Here is a 26,228-nt window from a genome sequence, read left to right as displayed (position 1 = left end):
ACCCCCATCTTGATTAAAAGTTCAAAGGTGATCTTGATTTCACTTATTTCTAAGTCCCAGGGTAGCTCCTCCTCGGATTGCAGCATGACGACGTCATAGCACGGATGCCCGCAACCAGCAATAAAATCAGGAGCCAACTTACACAAAAACCCTCAACGGAGCTTCAGTGATCTTTAGAAGCCTCATTGCCGTCTTTTAAAGTCACAATACTAAGGTTACATTGCAACGTTCGCGTTGAAATTACGCAACATGCTTCTTGCCCAGCCAGTCCGATCAACCATGCGCACCCGGCTACTTGCTCCGCCAACAGCCCGTCAATTCAGTCGAAAGTACGGGCTTTTGAAGGATTGGAAAGGAGCAGACCCGACGGACTCGAGCATCAAGCGAGCTCGACAGGGAGATACCAATGACCCTACATCTGCGGCGACAGCCTCGGGGTTCAAGGAACGAGATGTAAATGCCGGTATCCAGGACGACACGAAACAGCAGGGAGCTACCGAGCGAGGCGGGCGCAAACATGCGCGGAAGGCCAAGGATGAGCATCCTGCTGCTCCGGAACCGATCATTGGAATGAATGACGAGCGCGCGGGGGTAAGAATTGTCCTCTTCGTTTCATGGTCCAGATTGCTGATCCGATTTCTCTCATGTAGAAGGGGAATTGATTTCGAAATATTGTCTATTCAATCGTCGTTGTAAGGCAGGCACTCTACAAGATGGGTCTTGAAAGATGGGGTCTTGATAAGTGGCATCGTCAGGGCGTTTCCATTGGCGTCCCACGAAACTGTACATAATTTGCAACTGCTTTACCGGCCGACCTTGAATGAAAGAATCTTCAAGTGATGTTAGTCTCGTTTCAGAGGACCTTGGGGAGTAGACAAAACTCACATCGTGCTTCCCGACCGCGACGATATCTTCCTCCGATACACGAGTGCCGCCGATACCTTCAATGTAGCTGATCGGCACGTCGCCCATCACCTTCCGAGCCACGTCACCAACTGTGCTGTTTCTGCGAAAGTTAGCTAAAGGGAACTCTTGATTAGTATGCTACACTGCTCACTTTTTGACTAGAACACAGTCGCGGAATACCGCAGACCCGTTTCCTGAGCTGAAAGTCGCGACGTTCCTCACTGGGAAGACGGGAACGAGACCCAGAAGCTCTGCTGCTCGAGACAGACACTGTACCACACCAGTGGATCCGAATCGGTACAGAACCATATCTTTTAAATTCTCAACACGGCTGTTTCAATCAGGGTTAGCTAAAGCATGTACCACCCGAATGATACACTCACGCTTTCAATTTCTCGTCCATCTCCTTGAGGCCTCCTCCATCTGGATCCCCCATTTCAATCAGGTCTTCTCTAGTATCCACGAACTCGCTGCCTTCGACGTATTTGATGTATTGCTGCTTCGCTAATCGGCGAAGGAAGACCTCTGATATTGCCGAGCACAGCACGATACTTTGAGGATCTTGCATCTTGGCGATCTTACTGATATTCTGAAGGATATTAGCAGAGCCCAGATCACTGATATAGAAGTGACGTACTTTATCCGCATCTGGGTGATCGATCTTGTTCAAGGCGAACACTGTGGGGAACTTTTCGTCGATGAAGGTCTCGACCATAAGCTTGACGGTATCATCTGACCATTCTTCAAGAGGTTCTTTCAAAGCGAGCTTGTCCAACACTCGCGCGACGATCGTTGAGGTACTTCCGTATCCGGAAAATTGGCCCTGTAGGGTGTCGACGGGATTTGCCTCTGGGAATGACATTAGTTGCTGGTCCCGAGTAACGGGGAAAGCTCACAGACTCGTCGCAATGTGTCTCCGTTTAATGGAGCCCCTGGGATCAAACATCAGCATTTCACCCCACATGTATTCGTCCGTCTTTTGTCGACTGACCACTTCTCCATCAAGTTACCAAGCACCCAGCGTACAATCTCCGACCGTAGCCACTCAATATCCACCGAAGGATCGTAGCCCCGAGTAGCCTTCCCTTCAGCATCGGTAGTCCCGCTCACATCCACCACATGAATCAAAGCATCGGCATGTCGCAAGTCATCCAAGAACTTGTTGCCTAGTCCGCGACCTTGGTGCGCTCCGGGCACGAGACCAGCCACATCTAACAATTCAATGGGCACGGAGCGGCGCCCCTCATGACAGCCACCGTAGTTCGGTTGGCATCGATCCGAAACATTGTGTCGTTGACAAGCGCATTCAATCTGAAGGTATCCGATGGCTCGCTGAGGGTCAATGGTGGTGAAACTAGCGGGTTGTGTCAGCGCGTTGATAACGCGGGGACATGCGAATAGGCTGTTCTTACGGGAAATTTCCTGCGAGACCAGAATTTAGCGATTGACGCGAATCGAGAATTAATTTTTACTCACCAACTTTAGAAGAAGCGTCCGTCAAACTGTTTAATGTCGTGGATTTCCCACTTGACGGCTGTGCCCCTCGCATGGTCAGCGGGGTGTAAGGTGAGAAGAAAGAGATGGACTAACCTTGCCCACAAGACCAACAAGCGGATCGCGAGGCATACTGAATTGTCGCAAGCGCTAGGAGAAGACAGGAGAAATACAGCACCTCACGTAGTCGGTCGCCAAATCGCGAGGCCGTAACTTCACGCTCATCGAGACTGTCCGATAAGAATTTCTGCCAGTCATGGCCGCCTTTGCACCGCCGCTGAGTATACAGCGATCCAGGGACCAGAAGACCCAAGGTCTCACCGTATTGATGTCAAGATATTGCTAATGAGTTATTATAAAGTCGAAAATTTTAACATGAAGATAAACTACGAGCACGTCTTGAATGAGGGTGACTGACTCAGCCGTGATTGATTTAGACTTGGATAACCCCAAAAAGAGCAAAATAGTGGTCAGGTTCAGATGTTCGAACGTGATTCCCTCGCCTCACTGCTTACATTATATCCCAGATTCAAGGGACTGTAGAGTTACCAATCGAGAAATCGAAGTCCCCCAAAATTCCGCCTCCAATGCTAATAGTCTAGCACCATAAGAGGCTCTGATAGACGTATCATCATCGGGCGAAGGCTTTACATGGCACCGAGATCATCAAGACCTGAGTAACATCCGCAAGATTTGTACCACCAGACCAGAAATGGCTGTATTGGTGCAAAGAAGGCTTGTAGAGCTGAGAAACAATAAACATTCGATTCCCGGTGATCCCAGCTTGTTTGAATTTTCCATCTTAGTCGCATGGGCGTTGACGACACTCTTGGGGTGTTCTTGGGACCACAATAGAAATTATTGCTCATGCCAGGTCTTGTCAGTAGATGATGTAGCATGCCTTGGTCGAGGTTGGAAGAGACTCCATTATGCACAGATTGTAGCGGGGCTATGACATCGGTACATTAATGTAAAGTCTCAGATTTCGAACTGCTAGGAAGGACAATCTTGAGATTGAGGGATATCTGATCCAGCATCCACTTGAATAATGCATGGCCACCCAGCCTCGAAATGGCCCCAGTGCTATGACGCCGAACCCACAGATCTGCATAATTTTGAGCACAGACAACAACCCGACACATCTCACTGACACCATCGTTCCAAGCTGTCCCTGGTTGCAGTGGAGAAGGACATCCATGGGGCAAGAGGGTACGATGTCGTCATTCCCGACATTGACCAAATGGTTGTGACGTTTTTGAGATGCCACCAAGAGTATAAGAATTCTTGCACGCCACCGTCAGAGTCTTAATCTCTATCGTCAGCATCAAGTCTTCACACTACGAATTTGTGTTTCATTAATTCACCAAACCAATACCTTTCCGACACTCTCCCAACATGTCTGCTTCCACCTTCCACACCACCCGCCAGGAGCTCCGCAAGGATGAGTCGCGCGTTTCCAAGCAGCACGGCGGCCAGACCCCTGCCGATTCCGATGTTTCCATTATGAAGGTATGTTTGCTCTTCGACTTATCTCAAATCTCCTCGCTAATACGTCTTTAGTCCATCGTCGACCAGAACACCAACAAGCCTGAGCAGATCGAAAAGACCAAGGCCAACCTGCCTTTGCCCGAGGACCCTCCCGTGGCCAGTGACTGGAACTCCGCCGACCAGCGTACCGTCAATGTCGGCAGCGGTCGTCTCGAGGAGCCCATCTCCGGTGACAACGATAGCGCCCTGCGCGGCCCCGCCACTGCTTCCAGCAGCGCTCGTGTGAACGGCGAAGAATTGCATGTCCCCACCGCTCCTTCCGGTAACGTTGGCCGCCAGGGCAAGGAGGGTCTCGATCACCTTCCCTCTGATGCCAAATCTCGATAAATGTATTTTTATGGACTGGATCCATCTTGTATGATAGTCATTTTTATTCTTTATTTTTAACGGAGCCATGAGCGAATGAATGATACAATTCGATTCTATCACATTGTTTATCTGCCAAAGTAGAACTCAAAGCCAACAGAAGTGTAAATTCTGAATGTCGTGTGCTCACTGAAAGGACGTCGTGTGCTGGTGAAAGATGAGCAGATCGTTCCGCCAACTCTGATTGGTGGAAAGTCGACCGCAGTCTGGATGCGTCGATCTATCTACTGTGCGAACACCAGGCACAAGCACCGTTCATCGGCTTCATGTTGAACTTTTCATTGAAAAAGGACGAAGTCATCAATCAATCGGAGAATTAAAGATAATTTTTAATATTCTGTTTCATAATCAAGACGCTAAAATCCGATTTGTCAGAGAATCCAAGTTTGGTGTTTGCATCGATTTGCGCTACCGTCGTAAGTGTGACATCACAGCCTTATCAAATCTGAGTTGATCCTTGCCATCCTGCTGACTTCACGCTGGGGCATCGACAAACTCGGTGAATCAAGTCCAGTTCAAAAAAAATGTGGAGACTGGGCCCTCTGTGACGAGCCCATTGCTTTCGAAGCAATGGACGTAGGGTATCAACGACGCAGCATTACTCCACCGTCCCTTCTCTCCATGTCTCCATCCCGCCACCGGATAACCCAACTGCCCATGGATGGTTGACGTGACTACTTTGACCACCTTGTTATCCCTAGACTCGAACTACGGGCAATGTTCGTAAGTGTGACATCACCTGCCTTGATATGTCCCCTCTTGATATCACAGTCGTTTGCAGGACTGTTTGATATTCGCCCGTCTCCATCCTATATAGCTCGCTTGTCGCCTCATTACCTCTCATAAAATCTCATTCAAACTATAATCTTTCTATCGTGAAACACGCCCAATTCCCTCACCAACGTTGTAAACTTCCTTCTTCTATACTCCTTTACTCAACAACAAACACAATGGATCTCCAGGGTACTCCTCTTCCTCATGGTGCCCGCAGCACCAAGGTCACCACCGACCCCATTGCTTCCCAGCAGCCCATCAATGAGCCCTCTGGTCCTGTTGCCAACGACTCCCTCGCTGCTCAGTCCGTTCGCCAGAGTGGTGCCTTCTCTGAGAACCGTGGTGCCGAGCCCATCGGTGTCTCCGGTAGCAAGTCTACTCTGAACAACACCAACACATCCAGCGCCACTGAGCTCCCTTCCGCTCCCGTTGGCGGTCTCCGTGAGGACCGCGAGCGCCAGGAGAAGTACCCCGAGGCTCTCGGCGGCCAGGGTAACTTCCCCGGTGCCCACTCCCAGGCTGGCTATGCCGGTGGCCCTACCGCTGCGAAGGAGCAGATGGGTATGCACACTGGCCAGCACGCCACTGCTGGCGGCAGTGCCCACAGCCACGTCGCTGGCCAGGCCCCCTCTTACGTGAACGATGTCACCGACAGCTACAAGCACACCAAGCCTGATGGCCGTAACATCCAAGAGGGTGGTTTCTCTTCCGAGGATAAGAACGCTAGCTTCACTACCGAGATTGGGTCTGATCAAGATCCTGCCCGTGCTGCCATCAACAAGTTCCAGCGCATGAACGCTGAGAGCGGTCTTGATGCCGGCCATCCCCACCAAAAGGGTGGTGTTGATAACCAGCAACCCTTCCAGGCTCTTGATGAGCAGCGTATCTAAGGGCTCCAAAAGTATCCTGATTTAATCATTTGAGCAAGCGAGCGTGTCATTTTGTTCATGTTCACGATGATATTAAGGGAATGTGGTTTCTGTATTATAGATATTCACGAGAATTAAGACCACGATTCACGAACTTGTCATTTTAATTCTTCGCGATCACGTAAGAGGTTGGCCAGCACAGGAGTAGTTTACGTCAAATTGCCTGATGTAAAGTTGGTGTCGGGTGGAGAGTGGTCATGAAAGCTACGAATTCGGACGTAGGACTTGGGGACTTGAAATAATCCGGGTAGCACAAGCTAACAGTGACTTTCTCTTCTTTTTGTGCGTCTACTATTTTCGAATCACAGGAATTGTGCGCCTGACCTGTAGGGTCACATTACTACTCATGCACAAGTGACACGCAATCAAGTATGAGTGTTGATGTAAAGCCTTATCTTCCTTCTCCTGGCCTACATGTGACTATCAGGGTCCTACTTAAACAGGCAATAGGGAACGTGACACCGGCATAGTGAATCATTACCACTCGGTACGGGATCGGTACAGATAATATCATCTTTTGGATTATCTTCTATGTTGCATCGCGTCCCTCGATCGGGTAAATTGCCCTTTCCATGGCAAACCGAAAGGCGATCCAAGGTAGAAATATTCCTCCCACGTAGTATTGAGGCGGTTACGGCAGTTTGGAAGATGCGAAAGCGATGTAAATGACATTATGCACACAGCCTACCACATGTGCAGGTTTGACAGCATTGACGAGGCTGATTTGAAGCCAGATCTATTAACAACAAACGTTGGATGAAAACGCTATTTCAAAACCGATAGTCATCCCTCTCCGAGTCTGATCCAGAGTCCGAGTCGGATCTACTTGACAGTGAAGTAGCCTCCTCCTCATGATCCGTGTCAGGTCGAGGAAGGACCATAACATTCATCTGCACTTTGATCAATTCTTCCGACTCATCAATTGACGCTTCACTTAAATATTCATCCCGGTCGGCTTGTCTCGTAGCCCTTCGTTTCCATAGATAGTTGCCCAATTCTACCAGTCCGATCATGAAAATTGCAATCCATACCATAGCAAGAAGGACCATGACGGTCGTGAAGATTCTCGGAAGTGGATATTGCGGGAAGTTGGCGGGCGCAAATTTCAAGAAAGGCAGTGAAATTCGGTAAGAAAAGAACGAGATGGAATTACCAGATGCTAGTTTCAACGTCGCAGATGAGAATGTTGTTGTGTGACTAGTCTGTTTCCCGCTGGAGGGTTGTGGATGCTTCATGACTTCTCCATAGTGATCCTCATCATCAGCATAGGGTTTCATTTCGAAAGATGGTTCTTGAGGCATGCCGTTCGCATCGTAGCGGTGGTGTTGTGGTTGTGGCGGAGGTGGTAAAGAGTCTGGCGCAACGGGTACTAGGACTGATACAACGGTCTTCCCATATGATGTATCGCGCTTGTACAGGCGACCTGGAGGCCCTCGCTCAATTGTGCTTTCGTCCAAATTATGAGAGGGTGTCTATAATTTGTCATTTGCTGATCTGTAATGTAAATAGGCGATACACTGACCCCTAGAGACTTAAGCTGCGGTAGCGCAGGCCCGTAACTGTATGCATTCTTCTCAAAGAATTTCCGGGTTCCTCTCGCTGCTAAGTCCGAATGTTGGCCCTTTTTGATCCAGTTGGGGGTGCGAACAATTGGGTAGGATGCGGAAGGGTGAATAATAGCGAGGAGAATCGCAATGAGCGACCAGTATTGTGGGCGGAAATCCAACATTGTATTACGATTAAAGGCCAGGAAATAAAATTTAGGAAAGTCTGGTTGTATTGTAGCAGGAGATGAGCGAACTTATATCATTCTTGGGTAGGGCAACCGCAAGGGCCCCGCTTCCAGGTCCCAGGCCCCAGATATTAAGTACAACCTACCAAAAGGATCATGAGGGGATTGACAAGGAGAGAAACATCCCGTGTGCCTAGTGAACTCACGTCAGATAAGTCGCTGATTGGGCGACCTACGGAGTCGACAGAGGGTCGGTATTTAGAGGCATCCCTTGATGGCCTGTTGAAGAAATCGAGGGGATCGATCAGATTGATCACCCTGGAATGATACCGCCACTGCATTGATAGCGCGGATTTGATGCAAGGCTGATCGGCTAGAGTTGCGCTTGGTCCCTAGTTTCTTCTTTGTTGTACCTGTCCTGACCTTTGCTGTGTTGTGCAACCGGTACTGTATCTGTAGCCATAGGCGGACGCGGTGGGCTTTCATCCACTTCAAACTTGGCTCAGATTAACCGTGAAACCGCCTGGGGTGCTCAACCCTCAGACTGGCCCTGGATTGAAGGACAAGTCAAGCTGTGTGACCCAACCTTTACCTCCGCGGAGTTTGACCAAAGACACCATTCGCATCAACTTAGTCATCGCACGATGTGTGTTATGGCTTAGTGCCCATCTCGAGGTAGGTGAACACTTTCATGCGCATCCAATTGCAGTTGCTGGCCCACTTGCAAGTCACAAGCATTACTAGGTATACTGCTTCATACGATTTGGATCATTGTGGGGTGATTTCTCGTTGGAATTCTTCCTGCCTTTTTCATACACCGTGGATAAAAACGCCGAAACTGCAGAGCAAAATATGGAAAAGAAATAAATACCCATAGGCCGGACCCCCAAAGACATGCACGGTCCTATCAGACTGGAACAAAAACCTGTACAATACGAGACACCCACAGCAATCAGGAACGTGGGAAAGAAGCAAAAGGACGAAAATGGCAACTCCTTAGACGGTGATGCCCTTGGCCTCCTTCTGCACAAGCTTGGCCAGCTCCTCATACACCTTGCTGAATTCCTCGTCGTCTCCCTCGGACTTCTTGCTCTTGCTGGCGGACTTGGGGACGACCATAGCGACACTAGTAGGGCGCTTGGTGGCGGCGGAGGCACCGAGCTCAGCGCGGGAGGTAACGAAGACGTAGGGAATGCCGTGATCCTCGCACAGGACGGGAATGTGAGAGATGACATCCATGGGGGAGATGTCGGCGGCGAGAATGACAATGCCGTTGGGGATATCGATGGCAGCATTGGCGGCGGGGATGGGCGACTTGCGGAGAGCCTTGACGACTTCCTTGACACCGCGCTTGAGGGACTTGTTGACGGCAGCTAAACGTGGTGTGATTAGTACAGAGGTTCTCGATAAAGATTTGACTCAATGGTGGAAGACGAATTTGCGCGGCCGTGTTGAAAAGACCGTGCAGATCGTGCAATTAACTCCAATCATTCCAATTGAAATTATTCGGTGTATAACACAGTTCAAATGTGAGATTGTGGTGCTTATGTCTGACTTACCCTTCTTGACGCTCTTCAGAACCTTCTTGGCCTGCTTGTCCTCGACCAACGGGTTGGCGAAGGGCACGAGGGCACCAATGGGGCGCTCGCCGTCGATAACCATGGCATCGTCAACAACGGAGACAGCCTGCTCTAGGTCCTCCTGGACTTGGGAGGCGATCTCCTTCTCTACTGCATCGACGAGAGTGGTCTTGTCCTTCTTGTCCTTCTTTTCCTTCTTGCCGGCCTTGTGAACACCGTCCTTCTCGGCGCGCTTCTCCTTCTTCTCAGCGCGCTTTTCCTTCTTCTCGACCTTGTCCTTGCCCATTATGTCGGCTTCGTGAGAGGAGGGAAATGTGGGGGGTATGTTTAAAAAAAGGTGTGCAGAGAGAAGACAATAATCGACTTTCAATAAAATTTCGGCGCTAGGTACGCTAGTCCCAATCCGGTATGTACGGGGCTATGCCCATGTAAGAAGGCGGTCAGAGCTCCCGATGTGTATGTACAAACTAACATCTCCGCCTTGGAATTCTGAAAGGTTGCGTCCGTGGTTGTTTTCTTTCTCGCTGTTTGAGAGGAGTAGGTGATATCCCCTCGAGCACCACGTCGGGTGAGTCTGCCCAATTGATTCTATCTCCATGCAGAAATTGATACGATCGCCAGCATGGACAACAGCCAGTCGACGCGTCCGGCGTCGCAATTGATTGCTGGCTTTGCATCACCTTCGACTCCTGCCAGCGCACAGAAATCAATGCGACACTCAACTCGACCAAGTCATCCTCAGACTTCATCACACCAGCCCGTCCATGGTCAGATTCACCCTTCCCGCTCAGCGGCAGTCATGACCAACGACATATTAACAAGGAGCCTCAGATGCCGAGAAAGACGAGCTACGCGTTCAAGTGAGCACGCTCAGATATGAACTGGAAAACATTAGACAAGAGCGAGAATTGGAGGCTCTTCGACACGAGAAAGAGACACGAGACCTGCAGCTGAGAGCAGATGCGGATTTCCGAAAGGCGCAGGTTGGTGCATTCAGGAATCAGTAGCGGTAAATCTAAGCTAACCTTCTGATAATCAGGCTTCCGAAGCTGCCAGCCAACGCGCGACACACAAGAGCGAGTCATTAGCCAAAGAATTAAAGGAAGCGCAAGACCAGGCTCTTGATGAGAAAACGGGACTGGAGCGGAAGATCAGAAGCCTGCAGGATGAGAAGCAAAATATCCAGGAGGAATTCAGCGACGTTGAAGCCAGACTCTCCGACCAGGACCGGCAGTTCAAGTATCAAATCAACGAGCTAGAGACGGTCCGAGCATCTCTACAGAAGACCATCGAAGAGCTTCAAAATGATCTTCAGTCGGCCCGCAGCTCACAGCAAGCAACTCAGGAGAAATTGTCTGAACGCGAGGCCGAGGTCGCCGAGCTGGAGTCTGAGAACATTCGTCTGAAGGCAGAGGGGAGCGGTGCCGAAGAGCTGGTAGTGCTGAAGCGGGAGCTCTCGGACCAGGTCAACCATATACGGGAGCTGGAATCGACAAATCGAGACCAAAATGCAGAATTGCGCCACCTCCGGAAAGTTCAGAAGAATGTCGAGGTGGTCGAGGAGCAGAAAAGATCCCTCGAGAACCAGCTGCAGCTGATGAAGGGTCTTGAGGCAGAACTTGGCACTTTGCAATTTCAAAAACAGATGCTCGAAGACGAGCGTCAGTCTTGGCATAGTTTGCTCCAGGATAATGACCAGTCCGCAGAGTTCGATTCCCCAGAGGCAGTGGTGAAGGCATTGGTCCAAGAGCGGATAGAAAAGGCTTTTCTCGTTGACAAGCTCGGAAAGGCCGACGCCCAGTCTCTGGAGAAGGATGAGGCTCTCCAAGTTCTTGAGAGTGAGAAGAAGCAGCTTGGCCAAGAACTAGAGAAGCTCCGTGCAGCTAGTGGCTCAGCGGGAGTACCAGCAGGCGCAGAGGCCCGTCTTCGCTCGCGACTAGAACGCCAGCGGGCTTTGGCAGTCAAAGAGGTTGAGTACTTGCGTGCTCAGCTGAAGACCTTCGACGCCGAGGAAGAGACAATGAATACCGACCAGGGTACATTTGACGAGCAGAAGTCGGCACAAATTGCACAGCTCGAGAAGATCGTGGATGAGTACCGTGTGGAACTACAACAGACCCACGAAGAGCTGTCCAAGCGAGAGGCACCACAACAAAATGAAGCTCAGGCCGAGGCTCGAGGGACTAAGCGTCCTCTGTCACCGGCTGAAAGCGACGCCGAGAACGAGCGACTGGCAGTTCTTTCTCGAAAGAACCGCAAACTACAGGAAGCGTTGTCTCAAGCGGAACAATCAACAACTCTTGCCCGGAAGGAGCTCGACGCTGCCAAGTCTCAGATCAAGTCCTTGAAGTCCAAATCTCGCACTCGTATTCTCGAGCTACGCAACAACCCGACAGCTGAAGCGGAAAAGATCAAGATGTCGAGTTTGAAAACGCTCCAGTCCGAGAACAGAGATCTCCTGGCCCAGCTGCGTGGGGAACACACGGGCGTTAAGGTCGTCCCCATTAGTACACTCGAAAGCCTCAAGCTTGAGATGCAGGACATGGAAGCCATCGTCGCCGACAAAGAGAAGCGCATGCGCCGACTCAAGGAAATCTGGACAGCCAAATCCTCCGAGTTCCGCGAAGCCGTGGCATCCTTGCTCGGCTATAAGCTTGACTTCCTTCCTAACGGCCGCGTCCGTGTCACGTCAATGTTTCATCTTTCCTCCGCCTATCGTCATGGCGATAGCGGTGCCTCTGATTCCCGTGGCCGGGTAGCATGGGCGATGGCGGGGAGAACTCGATTGTGTTCGACGGTGAGAACGGCACAATGAAGATCTCTGGCGGACCGAACAGTCTCTTCGCTATGGAGATTAAGCACTTGATCAAGTTTTGGGTTGAGGAGAGAAAAGACATTCCCTGCTTCTTGGCAGCTATGACCTTGGACTTCTATGACAAGACTACTAGGGCGGCAAGGATGTGAAATGGTATCATTGTCTAATCCTGCCCTGTATCATTTTCAATTGTATCTTTCTGTTCGTTCAGTGATTCCCCCGGCACGTCTGATACTGTGCTATGTTTTGTTGAAACCATATGAGAGACCATATAAGCCTTCTTGACTCGGATTTTTTTTTCAATTGTAAATTCAAAGGTCTCCCATGAAGGTCAGAGATTCTAGTGCCTCAATTACCTCCAATTCCCACTACAGGCCCACTGAATGACGCTTATGCCCAGTCAGTGGAGGGATTAGGGAAAACGGTGGGAAAGCAAAGATCTCGTCAGAGAAAAGGAATTTTTCCGATCAATTTTTGCCATGAAATGAGGGTTCGGGGGCAATTGCCTGAATTATCTCCGAGGCACCGAGTTTTCGTTCAGGATCACTTAAGAGTACATTTGAGTCAGAATGGCTCGATTGGCCATTCCACCCATTAATTTTTGAATGATTAACAGCTTTTTTTCCAACGATTCCACGCGCTCCATAGCCTAGATGACATACGGAATGAATAGGTATGGGACTTGCTTCTCGTATTCTTCCCACGCCTCCCCATACTTGTGCCGGCACTTGCTGATATCTCTCATAGTCCGATGAATAATCATGATACAGAAGAAGGCTGGATAGAACCATGGGAAAGGGCTGTTGAAGCCAGTAATCAGGCCCCAGGAGATGGCGAAGAACATATCACATGTGTAGTGCAGCTTGCGAGCGAGACCATAGACTCCATCAGCCAAGATCGCATCTCCATTCTTACTGACAATGGTCTTGGGGTTGTGAACTTCCTGCCAGGGCAGTTGAGGGAAAGTCTTTCTCTTGGACCATGTACCTCGCTCCATCATTTTGAAGGAGTTCTTCTGGCTGTTGGCAATGTCCCAAACATAGTAGACGAAAAGATATGAGATGAAGAGCAAGGTCAAGGCGTATTTGTTCCAAGCATACGTGGACGGATCATGATTCGCGAGGTAGAGTGTGCAGTGGCAATAGGACAACGGGACACCAGCAATATTCCAAAAGGTCAGCATGAACCCAAGCTTTTCTTGATACATGTCCCATGTTGTCGTGATAAGATGCTCTGCCTTAGCACAGGCATTGGCGTAGGTGAAGTGCGCCATGACCAAGAACAAGACTTCACCAGAGACGTAGCCGTAACGTTCATACTGGCGAGCAGCAGCAGCGCAGCTCAGACCGAATAAGATGAACCAAGGGATTCGAACTTCATAGAACATCTTCAAGTCCAGCGTTCCAAAGATGCGCGGATTCAACTCGGCACCCATAAAGAAATCATAAATCTGATAGCCGGTGACACGGTGTTGAGCTCCACGAGCAAAGGCAGATATGTAAGTCGCAAGGCTGACGAGAAAGCCAGAAAGGATGGCAACGGAAAGAATTGGCCCGAACTCATCAAGGAAAGTGTAGATGGGGAACAAACCGGTTCCATGCAGCACAGTCATGACCACAATTGTGAGATAAAAGCTGGTGTATGCCGAGCAGTGATACTTCAACTGCTTTCCTCCCAAGTAAAGGAGAGGTTTGCCATAACACGTAAAGCCGGGCATCAGAACGTAACATACAGCCTCGAAGATAATGTAGCTCCAGTAGATACGCCAGGCCCTGAAGTGCGGAAAGGCACCTTCATAGACAAGACGACATAAGTGCTTTCCAAAGTCCATCCAAGATTGTCCATCTTCAGGAAGAGGTAGTTTCCCATCGTAGTAAGTGGCTCCAATCCACATATAGTACATCAATGTCGGGAAGCCTGTCATGAGAGCGAGACATCCAAGCGAGCCGCCGAATTCGAAATGTCCCGAGTAGTCAACCTTGGGATCCATGCCAGGTCGCCAGCCGCCTGTGATGTGTTCTTTGGCGAAGTCGTTGACACTGTCATTGTCAGGTCTTTTCCGAGACCCAATCTCGGTGGTTTTGGCCATGGTGCCGAGACGTAGTAAGGAGGATAAATAGAGAAGAGCGTGCGAGAGAAGGAATGTAGATGATGAAGAAAAGAGAAGGTGAATCAAATAAAGAAAAGGGACAATTTATGCTGTTGGGGGCTCAGGGATTTACCCTACCCAAGCCGGGTTATACCTACAGGTATCTTTTCTTCAGCCTCGGCAACGGTGGACCTAGCCTATATTGTAAGGGGCTAGCCGCAACAGCCCTATCGACATGTTACAATGACTCTGAGGTAGGTAGATGGGAGACTACATGTCACATAGAAAGTATTTAATTATCGAGATGTCCCTTACGCAAATGGCCTCTAGGAGATCAACATCAGTGTTTGTAATAGTTATGCGAAGCAATCGACGATCTCGATTATGGTTCATATCCAGTGAGCCCTTAAGCAGCAACTTCAAAGGACCATTGGAATCCTCTTGCTATGATGCCAAGCTCTGTTTACCCTCCAATAGCTTTCATTGACCCCCAAAAGATCTCTATAGATTTAGCGCCGATAAGAGGCAAAGCGGGTCACATGAGGCGACCTTATCAGTGACTCGGCATTAATCATCCGGGGTTATCAGTCCGAGCATTCATTCTCAGCAACTCTCCATGACCAATCCACTGGTTCGATGAACTACCAGACTCTCAGCATGGCACACGATGTCTCTGAGCTCGAGCTCGACGCAGGGAGCCGGCCATCTTCGCGCTCCCACCCGGACCCGGTCTCCGCACCGCGACCAACTACCTCCGCACAGAGCTTCACGCCCCGCTCGCTCATTGTCGGCTTGCTGATAGGTGCTTTGATCACTTTTTCAAATACATATTTCGGCCTTCAGACGGGTTGGATTAGTACTATGGCTATGCCGTCGGCTTTGATCGGGTTTTCAGTCTTCAAGGTCTTGGCGAACCATCTATCGTTCCCATTCACGCCGATTGAGAATGTCTTGATTCAGACTGTCGCTGGAGCTGTGGGGACTATGCCTCTTGGCTGTGGATTCGTGGGTGTGATTCCCGCTTTGGAGTTTCTATTGAAAGAAGGCGAGGATGGGCCGAATGGGGACGGTGGGGAAGGTGAGGGGGGGACCCCTGAAGCTGGGTTTCTGGAAATTAGTGGTGTGGAGCTTGGGGGTCTGTTTGTTTGGTGTGGTTTTTGCTGTTCCGCTGCGGAAGGAGGTCATCGTGCGGGAGAAACTGAAGTTTCCGAGTGGTACTGCTTCGGCATTGATGCTGAAGGTCTTGCATGGAGCTGGGAAGGATGAAAAGACGCTGCTCGAGCCTCAGGATCGGATTATTGAAGCGGAGGACTCTAGCGAAGCTGCTCTTAGGCAGGAAGAGGAGGAAGAATTGCTGGTGAAAGATGTCGACACTGAAGATCAAGCCGCCCATCAAAAAGATTGGAGGTCGAAGATGCGCCTCTTGGTCGGTGCTTTCGTAGTGTCTGGTGTCTACGTGAGTACTTCTCTCTATCATATTTCTGACGAGCTGACCTAATTCTGATACAGACACTGTTTTCATACTTTGTCCCCTTAGTCCACGATATTCCTTTGTTCGGCGTGGGTCTCGCCTCCAACTGGCTATGGACCCTTAACCCATCGCCTGCATACATCGGTCAGGGTATCATCATGGGCCCATCAACATGTATGCATATGCTTTTCGGAGCGGTTTTAGGATGGGGTATCCTTTCTCCGCTGGCCAACGCTCGCGGGTGGGCGCCAGGACCCGTGGACAGCTGGGAGGACGGTAGTAAAGCATGGATTGTGTGGATCTCCTTAGCAATTATGCTTGCTGACTCCCTCGTTAGCCTCGGCTGGCTTGTGGTCAAGCCTCTGGTAAATTGCGCTCCTACCTGGATGGCTTGGTTCAGATCCACTCGTGTCGGTGGGTGGATTGTATTGCGGTTGCAGTCTTCCGATTCTCACCAGCACTCCTACATCAATTACTCCTCATTGGACTCCAATGGCAACTCTTGGTCTGATAATGCTGTTCCCGCCACGGTTGTCGAAGAAGATGAGGATGCACCTCCGTCACAGCTTATCTCAACCCGCACAGTGGTGGTTCTCCTCCCGTTAACCCTTATCTTGAACGTCATCTGCATGCACTATGTTTTCGGAGACATCATATCCCCGGCCTTATCAAGTCTCGCGACTCTCATCGCAGTTCTTCTATCCATTATGGGCGTGCGAGCCCTTGGCGAAACAGATCTGAACCCAGTATCTGGAATCAGCAAACTCACGCAACTCCTCTTTTCCCTGGCCACACCAGCGTCGCACTTCTCTAGACGCACAGCGCTGGTCACGAACCTGCTCGCGGGAGCCGTCTCCGAGTCCGGTGCCCTGCAAGCAGGTGATATGATGCAGGACCTGAAGACAGGCCACCTCCTCGGTGCAAGCCCTAAAGCTCAATTTTATGGCCAAATGATCGGTAGTATCTTTGGCGCTGTACTATCTACAGCTGTCTACAAAATGTACGTCAGCGTCTACGAAATTCCTGGAGACATGTTCCAGACGCCGACGGCATACGTTTGGATCTTTACCGCGCGCCTGGTCACAGGTCAGGGCCTACCCGAAATGGCTTGGCAGGCGTCTTCTATCGCAGGCGTTATCTGGATGGTTCTAACAGGCGTCCGTATCGTGGCTGCGTCTCCTGCCTTTGCGCAGAATGGTAAACCGCCAGCTTGGAGGGACTGGATCCCTGGTGGTATTGCTGTGGCGGTTGGCATTTTCAATGTTCCCTCTTTCACCCTGGCGAGGGCCATTGGTGGTGCCATTGCTTGGTGGTGGGCGCGAAAGCACGCTTCTCCTGCTCGGCCGGTGTCTGCTGAGGGCAGCAATGGGCTTGATCCCGGTTCTTCAACAGAAGTGCAAAGAGGACAAGAGGACTCTTCGTCCGCCCAGGAACGTGAGAAAGCGGACGCCGCTTCTTCGACTGTTGTTGTATTGGCGTCGGGTCTGATTCTAGGCGAGGGGATTCTGAGTATTGTGAATCTCCTTCTCGCTAGCGGGCATGTGCCTCATCTCTAGTTTGAGATGGAGGCCTATAAAGCGACCTGCATGAAAAGCCTGCATTCTTGGTGGCGACGTGAGCTTGATGCGATGATGATGATGATGTATGAATGGCCGTAGCCCGTACTGAGGCTAAAGCTACGTAAGGTCAAATGACCTAACTGGCCACAATTGTGTACAAGATAGACGTGCTATGATTTCTGGCGCATCTCGGGCAATGTAAGTCTTTTTTTCACTCTAGTATTTTCATCGCTGGACGACAACTCAATACGGAAGTATCAATAGCAGGCTGTTTTCAAGTAAGCATCAGGGTTGATTTCGATATCCAATAGATCCCACGCTACCCAGAATAATACAGAGATCAGGGGATCACAACATATCAACCTCGTGAGATTTGCAAACATCCATGGGGGAGATAACATGCATGGAAATCTTGAAGCAGAGTAAACAAATGCATAAAGTTAGGGCAATAGCTTCGCCGAGCAGTCACCAGCTGAGAAGGGAGGACGCATACGCATGGGGAGGAGTGGTACAGGGGGGCATCAAATCTCAAAACACGGTATATGTAGTAAAAAAACAAAATGAAAATTCGTTCGTCGCGGACGTAGAGCCTGAGTCGAGTCATACGAGGCACTCATTTCCCTCCAGGGGGATATTGATCAGACAAGAGTAGCTGTATCGGTCTGCGGGGGCTCGTGGACTCGAAACGAGGTATCTTCATGGATCAGATTGCGGACTAGAAGTTTTGCGAGGGAAGAGGTCCCCCATGAGCCTGCGATCCGGGAGAAGTGTGCGCACTGGGAAGCGCGGGGAGTTCGGCGGTAGGAGCTGGAGCTGGAGGCTCGGCCACAGCGAGAGGGCTGGGAGACTGCGGAGGCGCAGGGCCCACGTTTGGGGGAGGGAAGTTGCTGGCGCTGTTACTACGCTGTTGCTGGTTGATTGGCATCACAGGTTGACGCTGCATGCCAGCAGGTCCGTTGGGCCCGGGGCTCAAGGACCGAGGGACTGGTCGGACACCGGGGCCAGGTGACATTGAACGGTGAACTGGTCGGATTGAAGGGCCCATTGGGCCAGGCATGGGGAACTGGACGGGTGATGCAGAGCGGCTCTGAGGGTATGGGCGGGGAGGCGGCAGACCGCCATAACCAGGGCCGTATCCAGGGCCAGCGGGGGACCTTGGCCGAGCGTCACCGGGGTAAAAGCGTCCACGCGGCGGACCAGAGGGAATACGGCCGTTTGGACCCATGACTGGAGGACCGCGAGCTCCAGGAGGAGGACGCGAGCGAGGCTTCACAGGGCGCGCAGAAAGGCAAGACCGTGGAGCCACGCCTTGTTGAGACCGATCAAGACGGATACAGAGAGCCTGTAAGAAATGTTAGTGTATGTCCTTGCTTTCGTCATACTTATTTCTAGAACCGCTTACCCATCCGTCATCGTATTCGTGGAGCATTCGAACCAGTGCACCAGTACGGAGGCCCAATTCGTCTTCCATCGAGGGGTTAAAGTCCATTTGCACGCGGTGGACATTATTAGGGCTTGTGCCAGCAGCGGCACCCGCAACGGCACTCATTCCAGCCGCACCATCACCAGCGAATGTTGCAGATGCAACTGACTCGCCATCGTAACTGACAGGGCTCGGGGAAGACCCAGGGTGAGAGGGAGCGCGTTCGTTGGCCACGGCGGCTTCAGCAACAATTCCCGCGGCGGCAGCTCCTGCGGCGGTCTGTCCGATACCAGGCGCGTCTTCAGCAACGTCGTTGCCATTACTGAATGGATTGACGGGGTCATTGAACGGGTTAGAGCCAGCGGCAGACTTGGGAGGGGTCGAAGGCGGCGAGTTCCCGGTAAGATTGCGAGAAGCTGCTGCTGCTGCTGCCCCAGTGCCGGCACCGGCAGCGACGCCAGCAGCAGAGGCCGGGTTCAAGTCGCCATTGCCGCTCAGGTCAGGCGCAAACTGAGTGATCGGGCGAACATTGAGTCGCGGAGCAGCTGAAGCATTCAGTTGCTTCGAGACTGGGGAAGGTGGCGGGAGAATGTACGCTAATTTCTCGTTCTCCTTTTCCTCCTCCAAGGACTGAGCGCGTTTCTTCTTGCGGATGAAGAAGAAGATCAGAGCAGCAATCACACCCACACCGAGAATGACACCAATGGCAATTCCGGCCTTGGCACCGGAGGACATTCCCTCGGACTCGTTTTTAAGCGAAGTAGATGAAGCTGATGCAGCCGAATTGGTGGCCGAGACAGTGTTGGTCGCAGCCAGGACATTTACATCTTTGGTAGGTTCAGCCGTAGAGGTCACCGAGGTTACAAAGCTGATGTTTGTGGTCGACGTAGGTTCAATCTTGGTAACTGTCTTGTTATCCTCAGAAGATGTGAAGGTAATAGCCTCAGCTGTGGTCTTAGTGGACTCTTTGGTAGGCTCCTCAGTGCGAGTTTCCGTGGATTGTGTGGTATGCGTCACGGTCTTGATGGCCTCTTTCTCGCTAGTGGTGGTAGCTTCATGCTTCTCGGTATTCTTGGTCGTAGTAGGGGCCGCCTCGGTCGGTTTCTCCATGGTCTCAGACGAGGTTGTTCTGGTCGCTGCCACTGCGGGACCTACACCAACGTTCGCAGCAGTCTTAGTAGCGGTATCTTCTTTGGCGGTAGTGGTAGCATCGTCGGTATCAAACGCGTCTTTCCAGCTTTTGGACATAGCATCGTAGGCATCCTCAAAGGGGTTGGATCTTTCGTCCAGGAAGCCCCGCATCTCAATTTCGTGAGGGCGGTGCTCATGAACGTGGGCATGCCCGTGCACCATGGCGAAGTTGATGCTATAGAGGTCTAGTCGAGTACAGAAGAGAGTTATAGACGAGCGATGCTCGCCCCCTAAACAGTGTAAATTCCGGGCTCAGGCCAGAATTCCAACGCGAGTGGGCTGCCGAGTGTCGCGTCGGTGGTTGCGAGGAATGTAGATAGAAAGAATGGACGATTGGAAATCGAGCACCGCCGATAACCAGATCAGGAAAACGAAAGGACAACGACTGCCAGGCCGTAGAGTGTGCAACGGGAGAAGAGAGACCAGCGCTCGTGAAGAACTACAATTGTAGGGAAATGATTGCATCCAGAAGACCCTTGCTCCACACGCAGGTGGTATTTGTATTACCGCCATGCCCTGCGCTAACCACATTCATTAAAGATCTGAGGGTGAGATTAATGCCACGATTGGTGTATAGTATACCGTGCCTGGTTTCCAAGGGGTCACGTTAAATACGAAATGAACCCAAACACGAGATGGGAAACTCCCAAGGGACTCGAATTCCCCCGAGGCCACAAACTGAGGAATCAGTCTACTTTGTGAGTTGGCGGAAGCTTGAAGCCGGCACTGTCTCACTTCCCCAGTCTGGGATAGAATCATTCCTACCTAACAAGATCTTGAACGATGATGGAGACCCTCGGTCCCTTCACTAAACGACTAGCGCCGCCCGTAGACCCCCCAAACGTGGTCGACTTTCCTTCGCTTCGACGCGGGGCACGGGATGAAACCATGTTCCCGATTCTCATTGCCCGATGTGTCAATTCGCAATTTCCGGTGCAGCCGAAGATCTTTTCAAGTTCAAGGTTCAGTTGGGAGTTCCACTCATCACGTTGTCTAGATCGTGGTTGCTACAGAAGTGCGAATCGGCACGCGAATTACCTTCCCCCGTCTCCAGGTGGGTGTTTGGATATGATCTGAATCTTAATGAAATAGGGAGGCTCAATGGGGCCAGATGCAAGGAGGTTTGTTTTGATATTAAAATGTGGAGAAATACGGGTGTCCAAGTGCCTGAGAAAAATTAGTTTTCAACGTCCTTCACGCGCCACACACCCGCGCGGTCGCGGTGGACTTACCTCGTCGGCCGTGATTCTCTCGCTACTCTCGTAGCAGAGCAACTGGCGGGCGAGATCACGTCCATTGGAGGAGGCCCTTGGCAGAATATCGTCCCAGGTCTGCGCCGGGAAATCGTAGAATTGCACTTTTCCCCAGTCGGGCAGGTTTGACGCTCCCTACATTCGGGTTATTTCGTGTTTCCAGTGTCGTCCTTGACCTGAGAATTCTATTTTACTTACCGGCCAGATCTGTTCGTCCGGGGTTCCTAGTGTTTTGAATATAGACACAATGAGCGATAGATCGCTACCCACGGGGCCGGAATCGAATAGGGCTCGATGTCCCACCCCAATCGCTTCGGCCACCACACAACCTGCGGCCCAGAGATCCAGAGCCGTTCCATATGTCTTGTCGCCGAATAGGATCTCGGGGGGTCGGTAACAGGTGGTTCCGACGTCCGTGATCTTCTCGTGAGATGGCTCCGATCCGGGGTCTCCTTCTTTCCAGGAAATGCCAAAGTCTGCCAGGTAAGCGGGTCCATCGGGGGGAGTCCATCAAGATGTTCGATGGTTTGATGTCCCGGTGAATGATCCCAAGCTTGTGAATGTGGGCAAGTGCTTGGAATAGATCATGCAATATTGACCGAGTCTGAGTAGCGGTGACGATGTCCCGTCGAAACAGATGTTCCAGGTCATACCGGAGGAAAGGGAACACCAGCACCAGTCTGCCTCCGTCTAATCGGAAAGTTTCGATCAGCGGAATCGTACGGGGACCATGGGCTTCACGCAATAGTCTAGCTTCTCGTTGAGCATCATGAGGAGCTGTCATGAGATGCGGAATGGTTACTTTCACGGCGCGGACCGTACCGTCGTCAGCTTTCGACTTGTATATCGTGGAATGCAGCCCGTCAAAGTGATGGAAACACGATGTGTACTGGCCGAGTATTTCACCCGTTGGGACGTCAGACGTCTCCGACTCCTGGGATACATCATGAAAGTTATCAGTGCCAGTCCCTGGTGCTACAGATGCGGTCTCGGCAGCATCAATTGCCCGTTGACAAATACCGTCGTAGTCTTCCTGAAATGAATGAGTTTGCGCAGCCGCAGACATTCACATTTGCGCAACGAACCTTGGAAACGGCATTTTCGTAGGCTTCAATTTCACATCGCCTAGCTTGTGTTTGTGCCTCCGTGAAGGCAGAGGCAGAAGAACCTTGTTGGTAGGCCGTGGTGCTAGGAGGTCAGATCAGTCTTAGTCTACAGAGCGAGTGCTCTACCTACAGAGATTGGATGACTTTGAGTCGATCCGTAAAGCCTAGACCATTCCTCCAATCCATGATGACACCTCTCGGGGAACTAAAAAGGACCGACAAGATCCAGTGGAAACTGACGTGTGGATCGTGTCACGTGACAATCGGGGCACATCGTCATCACCGAGGACAGCGATCGTTGCAACCCCGGACTTCCATGCATTGATCTTCCAGTCTCGACGTTGACCCTACTCTTGCTTGATTGCTGCATTGCCTCGGGTTATGCGCTTGGTGCCCTTGGTGATCCGGTCAACTTGAAACAATGGACCTCTCACGACAGGAATATCCGGCGCTGCTGGTATGATGCTCTCTGGTCTTCCCCGTGGACTTCCGCATACTGATCGTGGGATTGTCGCCCATTTTTAGGCCACTCTATATCCTGGCCAAGCTACAACCGTCCTGAGCGACCGCATCCGAGTCATCAACAAGATCCATTCGGATATCGCGGACTTTCTTCAGGTACGATCGTCCATCCATTACTCTCTCGATACCTGACGTCGAATTGAATGCGCAAAAATAGAATTAACACGGTGACAGGAACGTCGTCGGCTTGAAGAGTCTTATGCCCAGAGCTTGCGAAAGCTGGTGCATCGCCCGCAACTCGACAATGGTGCTGCGCTCGGGTAAGTCGAAGGATTCCGAGAGCCGTGAGCTCCGATACACTGCCAATGGGCAACACTGATGTGGAAACAGTATCTTCCAAATCCCCTGGCAGCGCATTCTCAATTCCACCGAGGCGCTGGCTGTATCCCACGAGACTCTTGCGAACAAAATCGAAGAGGACGTGGAGCGACCGCTAAGGGAATATAGCAACAAGAATCGCGACATGCAGCAGATGCCTGGAATTCAAAGTAACTTGGCGGGGCTCGCTAAAAGTGTTGAGGAAGCGCAGAAGAAGGTTGAAAAGGCCAAGGGCAAGGGTACGAAAGGCGCCGACAAGCTTGCCAGTGCCATCGCCGCGGCCGAGGAAGTCAACCAGCAATGGGAATCGCGTGCTCCATTCGTCTTCGAGCAGCTTCAAGCGGTTGATGAGGGCCGACTTAACCACCTTCGGGATGTGCTCACCCAGCTTGAGACACACGAGGTGGACCAAGTTGAGCGCGGCCGGCAAGCTGCAGAGAGCTGCTTGAACGTGCTACTCAACGTGGAAACCGCCGATGAGATCAAGACCTTTGCTGCGAAAGTGGCAGGGACCCGTGTTCCTATTTCGCCTATGCCTTCACGCAGGCAGACATCTCAGGCGGAAGCTCTTCCTGTTACAACTCCGCCTATGCAAACGACGTCAACCGCGGCACCACTGGCACCTCCACCACACATTCAGGATGATGCGGCAAGCCAGCGATCGGAAAGATCCGACAGGGCTGCCGCTGTCCAAAACCCCCCAGGTAAGCTCCCAATTCTTATAATTGAAAAGAAGGGAATCTGACTTTTTTTTTCCCCACAGCTCCAGAGGCTCAACCCCGGCAGACTCCCTTGGGAGGCCTGAGACGACTCGGTACTGTCATGAACAGGCGAAAGAGTGTCGGTGGACCATCAGCTGGAACATACGACAGAAAGGCAGAGAAGAAGCACTTCAGTCCCTTTGCGCCCTTCAAGCGAAGCGATTCTTCAAGAGACATGCAAATCCCTGAATCACCTCCTGGCACACCTTTAGACCGTCCAGGGACTTCTATGACGGAAGAAGAACCAGCCCAGACTCCGGATGTATCACACGATCGCACTTTGACGAATGTTGTCACACCGGTTCACGTCTCTCAGCCCGAGCCGACTGGTACCAATGGCACCCACCAAGAGACCCAGGGTTTTGCGAGTTATGGGGCTGAACATGTGGACTCGGAAGGTTTCACTGAGCGTCCTTCCACAATCGACGAGATAACTCGCGCCCAGAGGGAGGCAGCGTACGTCTTTCACGGGAGACTTTACCTGGAACGATTGCTAATATAGTCATTTACACAGTTTGGAAGATCCCGGCATGAACTTGAAAATCCGCGACCAGCCCATCTTTGAAGATGAGAGCCAGGCCAAGCAAGCAATGGATGACATGGCCAATACCCTTCGACTGGTCAGTCCAATATGTTCAACCCGACAGCCCTCAAGCTAACTTAACAATAGCGCGCTCAGCAATCTGGTAACGTCAGACGGAACGCTGGCACCATCCGGGGCCGCCGCGATGTTCGAAACACGGTGTTTGTCCCAAATCCCACCTCTGAAGGGGCCACGACTTCGGCCGCCCCCGATATGTACACCCCCTCGTCGCCTATCAGGCACATTGCGTCTCCCAGTAGTGTGGCGGAGGACCAAGCCATGTCGGACACGACGTCTGTTCGCTCGGGACATACTATGCAAGGCCCCGTACCTACAATGCACCCCGAGCTCTATGAATCTGGCTTGAATGCCTCTATCATTGAAACTGTGAACGCCTGGTTCTCGGACGGCACTGTTACCAAATCTTTCGTGGTGGGCGAACTTGCTCTGGCCCACAACCCTTCGCCCGGCCCTCCGATAGAAGCGACACGCATCCGCCTTGACAACTTCCAAGTACTGGAGAAGGTGGCCGCTAACCCGCACTTTGTCCATGAAAACACCGACGAGAATCGAGGCCAGTATGACATCCAGCTGGCCAGTATTTCGCGGCCCATGCCTACAGTCGCATTTAAATACCAAGTACATCTGGATGACCCTTCCGCCTATTGCCCAGTCATCTTCAAGCCAGCCTGGAACCTTCAAGAGACCACAGCCAGCGCCATTATCTTTTACACCCTCAACCCATCCTTCATCTCGCAGTCAGGCGAGCCTATTATTCTCAGAAACGTGGTCCTGACAGTCGGTTTGGATATCTCCGCTGAAGATGCCACCACCCCTATCGCTCACGCTGCCAGTGCTGTCATGCACCCGAACCAAGGTGCCACCTTCCGCCGCAAGAATTCTACCGTCACCTGGAGAATTCCCGAACTGGTAGTGCATCCTCCGGGCACCGGTGAAGACGGCAAATTCCTCGTCCGGTTCTCGACCTCGACCAGTGGCCCACGCAAAGGCAACGTCGAAGCCAAATTCGAACTCAGCACAATCACAGCCGGCTCCCGACTCGGCATCAGCCGGGCAGTCACTGACGCCTCTCCGAAGGAAGTCGATCCCTTCGCGGACGAGGCCGCGCAGAGAGCTGCTTCGACTGTCTGGGAGGAAGCTCCAACTGCGCGCAAGCTGGTCAGTGGAAAGTACGTGGCTGCTTGATGCGCGTGCGGCGGATATTACGCACTTTGATGACAACCATATGGAGCCCTCAGTGTTGGAGTATATACCAATTTTTTTTTTCATATTGCTTTTTCTTTTTCTCTTATTTTCTTCGCCCTCGGGCTTCCTTGCAAATAACTTTCTTTTGGTAGTTAGGCATTTTCTATCCGCGTATGTATGTTTTTGATGTCGAGGACTTGTACTTGGCCCTGGTCTGTTTTAGTTATTGAATTGATCCTCTTACATATGGCAGCTCATCGATTGGTCACCATGCCATTGAAACCTACGCGAGTTCATAACGAGTCCGAAATTCAGGTGTCGCTACTTCGTCGAAGAAGACCCACTGGGTAAGACTGGCCAGACAGAGCGCGCCATCTACGATCGCAGTATCAAGCGGTGGTTTAGTCGCTTACGCAAATAGTAACTCACCTTCGGGTTCACCCTCCAGGTCATCATACTGGGCTTTCCATTGTTCCCTCTCTCCTTGTGTTTCTCAAGCCCCGATTGACCTTGACTCTGGATTCGCTTGAGCGGGTCAATGTGCTCCGAGGATGTCCTGAGATGGACACACTTCCATCTTGACTTGTCTTAGGAGATGAGAT

The 26,228-nt window shown here is 51.4% G+C and overlaps 11 protein-coding genes across 11 annotated transcripts; 6 read left to right on the top strand and 5 right to left on the bottom strand.

The window, feature by feature from the left end:
• Positions 1 to 249: 249 nt before the first annotated feature.
• On the top strand, positions 250 to 662 carry N7477_002545 (uncharacterized protein; the record flags this gene model as incomplete). Its single annotated transcript, XM_056964208.1, has 2 exons — positions 250 to 591; positions 651 to 662. The coding sequence occupies 2 exons, from the start codon at positions 250 to 252 to the stop codon at positions 660 to 662; spliced, it is 354 nt and encodes a 117-aa protein (XP_056824161.1).
• Positions 663 to 803: 141 nt separating this feature from the next.
• On the bottom strand, positions 804 to 2,532 carry N7477_002544 (Ygr210 GTPase family protein; the record flags this gene model as incomplete). The annotated part of the gene is made up of 10 exons (XM_056964207.1): positions 804 to 830; positions 886 to 1,006; positions 1,058 to 1,237; positions 1,290 to 1,495; positions 1,544 to 1,755; positions 1,807 to 1,838; positions 1,898 to 2,260; positions 2,319 to 2,328; positions 2,383 to 2,440; positions 2,497 to 2,532. The coding sequence occupies 10 exons, from the start codon at positions 2,530 to 2,532 to the stop codon at positions 804 to 806; spliced, it is 1,245 nt and encodes a 414-aa protein (XP_056824160.1).
• A 1,263-nt stretch (positions 2,533 to 3,795) lies between these two features.
• N7477_002543 (uncharacterized protein) lies at positions 3,796 to 4,275 on the top strand (the record flags this gene model as incomplete). Its single annotated transcript, XM_056964206.1, has 2 exons — positions 3,796 to 3,909; positions 3,961 to 4,275. 2 exons carry the CDS (start codon positions 3,796 to 3,798, stop codon positions 4,273 to 4,275), a joined length of 429 nt encoding a protein of 142 aa, XP_056824159.1.
• A 989-nt stretch (positions 4,276 to 5,264) lies between these two features.
• On the top strand, positions 5,265 to 5,978 carry N7477_002542 (uncharacterized protein; the record flags this gene model as incomplete). The annotated part of the gene is made up of 1 exon (XM_056964205.1): positions 5,265 to 5,978. One exon carries the CDS (start codon positions 5,265 to 5,267, stop codon positions 5,976 to 5,978), a length of 714 nt encoding a protein of 237 aa, XP_056824158.1.
• Positions 5,979 to 6,787: 809 nt separating this feature from the next.
• N7477_002541 (uncharacterized protein) lies at positions 6,788 to 7,746 on the bottom strand (the record flags this gene model as incomplete). Its single annotated transcript, XM_056964204.1, has 2 exons — positions 6,788 to 7,489; positions 7,540 to 7,746. The coding sequence occupies 2 exons, from the start codon at positions 7,744 to 7,746 to the stop codon at positions 6,788 to 6,790; spliced, it is 909 nt and encodes a 302-aa protein (XP_056824157.1).
• A 999-nt stretch (positions 7,747 to 8,745) lies between these two features.
• Positions 8,746 to 9,615, bottom strand: N7477_002540 (40S ribosomal eS12 domain-containing protein; the record flags this gene model as incomplete). Its single annotated transcript, XM_056964203.1, has 2 exons — positions 8,746 to 9,122; positions 9,309 to 9,615. 2 exons carry the CDS (start codon positions 9,613 to 9,615, stop codon positions 8,746 to 8,748), a joined length of 684 nt encoding a protein of 227 aa, XP_056824156.1.
• A 336-nt stretch (positions 9,616 to 9,951) lies between these two features.
• N7477_002539 (coiled-coil domain-containing protein MAD1) lies at positions 9,952 to 12,293 on the top strand (the record flags this gene model as incomplete). The annotated part of the gene is made up of 4 exons (XM_056964202.1): positions 9,952 to 10,096; positions 10,152 to 10,312; positions 10,369 to 12,017; positions 12,089 to 12,293. The coding sequence occupies 4 exons, from the start codon at positions 9,952 to 9,954 to the stop codon at positions 12,291 to 12,293; spliced, it is 2,160 nt and encodes a 719-aa protein (XP_056824155.1).
• Positions 12,294 to 12,793: 500 nt separating this feature from the next.
• On the bottom strand, positions 12,794 to 14,233 carry N7477_002538 (ERG4/ERG24 ergosterol biosynthesis protein; the record flags this gene model as incomplete). The annotated part of the gene is made up of 1 exon (XM_056964201.1): positions 12,794 to 14,233. One exon carries the CDS (start codon positions 14,231 to 14,233, stop codon positions 12,794 to 12,796), a length of 1,440 nt encoding a protein of 479 aa, XP_056824154.1.
• A 636-nt stretch (positions 14,234 to 14,869) lies between these two features.
• On the top strand, positions 14,870 to 17,260 carry N7477_002537 (OPT family oligopeptide transporter; the record flags this gene model as incomplete). Its single annotated transcript, XM_056964200.1, has 3 exons — positions 14,870 to 15,311; positions 15,352 to 15,689; positions 15,743 to 17,260. 3 exons carry the CDS (start codon positions 14,870 to 14,872, stop codon positions 17,258 to 17,260), a joined length of 2,298 nt encoding a protein of 765 aa, XP_056824153.1.
• A 718-nt stretch (positions 17,261 to 17,978) lies between these two features.
• N7477_002536 (uncharacterized protein) lies at positions 17,979 to 22,422 on the bottom strand (the record flags this gene model as incomplete). Its single annotated transcript, XM_056964199.1, has 9 exons — positions 17,979 to 18,605; positions 18,666 to 20,052; positions 20,643 to 20,870; positions 20,916 to 21,044; positions 21,087 to 21,265; positions 21,329 to 21,606; positions 21,854 to 22,163; positions 22,216 to 22,318; positions 22,367 to 22,422. 9 exons carry the CDS (start codon positions 22,420 to 22,422, stop codon positions 17,979 to 17,981), a joined length of 3,297 nt encoding a protein of 1,098 aa, XP_056824152.1.
• Positions 22,423 to 22,657: 235 nt separating this feature from the next.
• Positions 22,658 to 25,626, top strand: N7477_002535 (uncharacterized protein; the record flags this gene model as incomplete). Its single annotated transcript, XM_056964198.1, has 7 exons — positions 22,658 to 22,693; positions 22,762 to 22,854; positions 22,933 to 23,018; positions 23,089 to 23,780; positions 23,840 to 24,293; positions 24,352 to 24,457; positions 24,508 to 25,626. The coding sequence occupies 7 exons, from the start codon at positions 22,658 to 22,660 to the stop codon at positions 25,624 to 25,626; spliced, it is 2,586 nt and encodes an 861-aa protein (XP_056824151.1).
• Positions 25,627 to 26,228: the final 602 nt, after the last annotated feature.

This window comes from Penicillium maclennaniae, assembly GCF_028827695.1.
Source record: "Penicillium maclennaniae strain IBT 15551 chromosome Unknown utg000003l:1.0-5670915.0:1.0-5674809.0, whole genome shotgun sequence".
In the NCBI taxonomy this organism is placed as follows: Eukaryota; Fungi; Ascomycota; class Eurotiomycetes; order Eurotiales; family Aspergillaceae; genus Penicillium; species Penicillium maclennaniae.
Note: the sequence above shows the minus strand (reverse complement) of the source record. Positions and strands in the feature narration are given on the sequence as shown.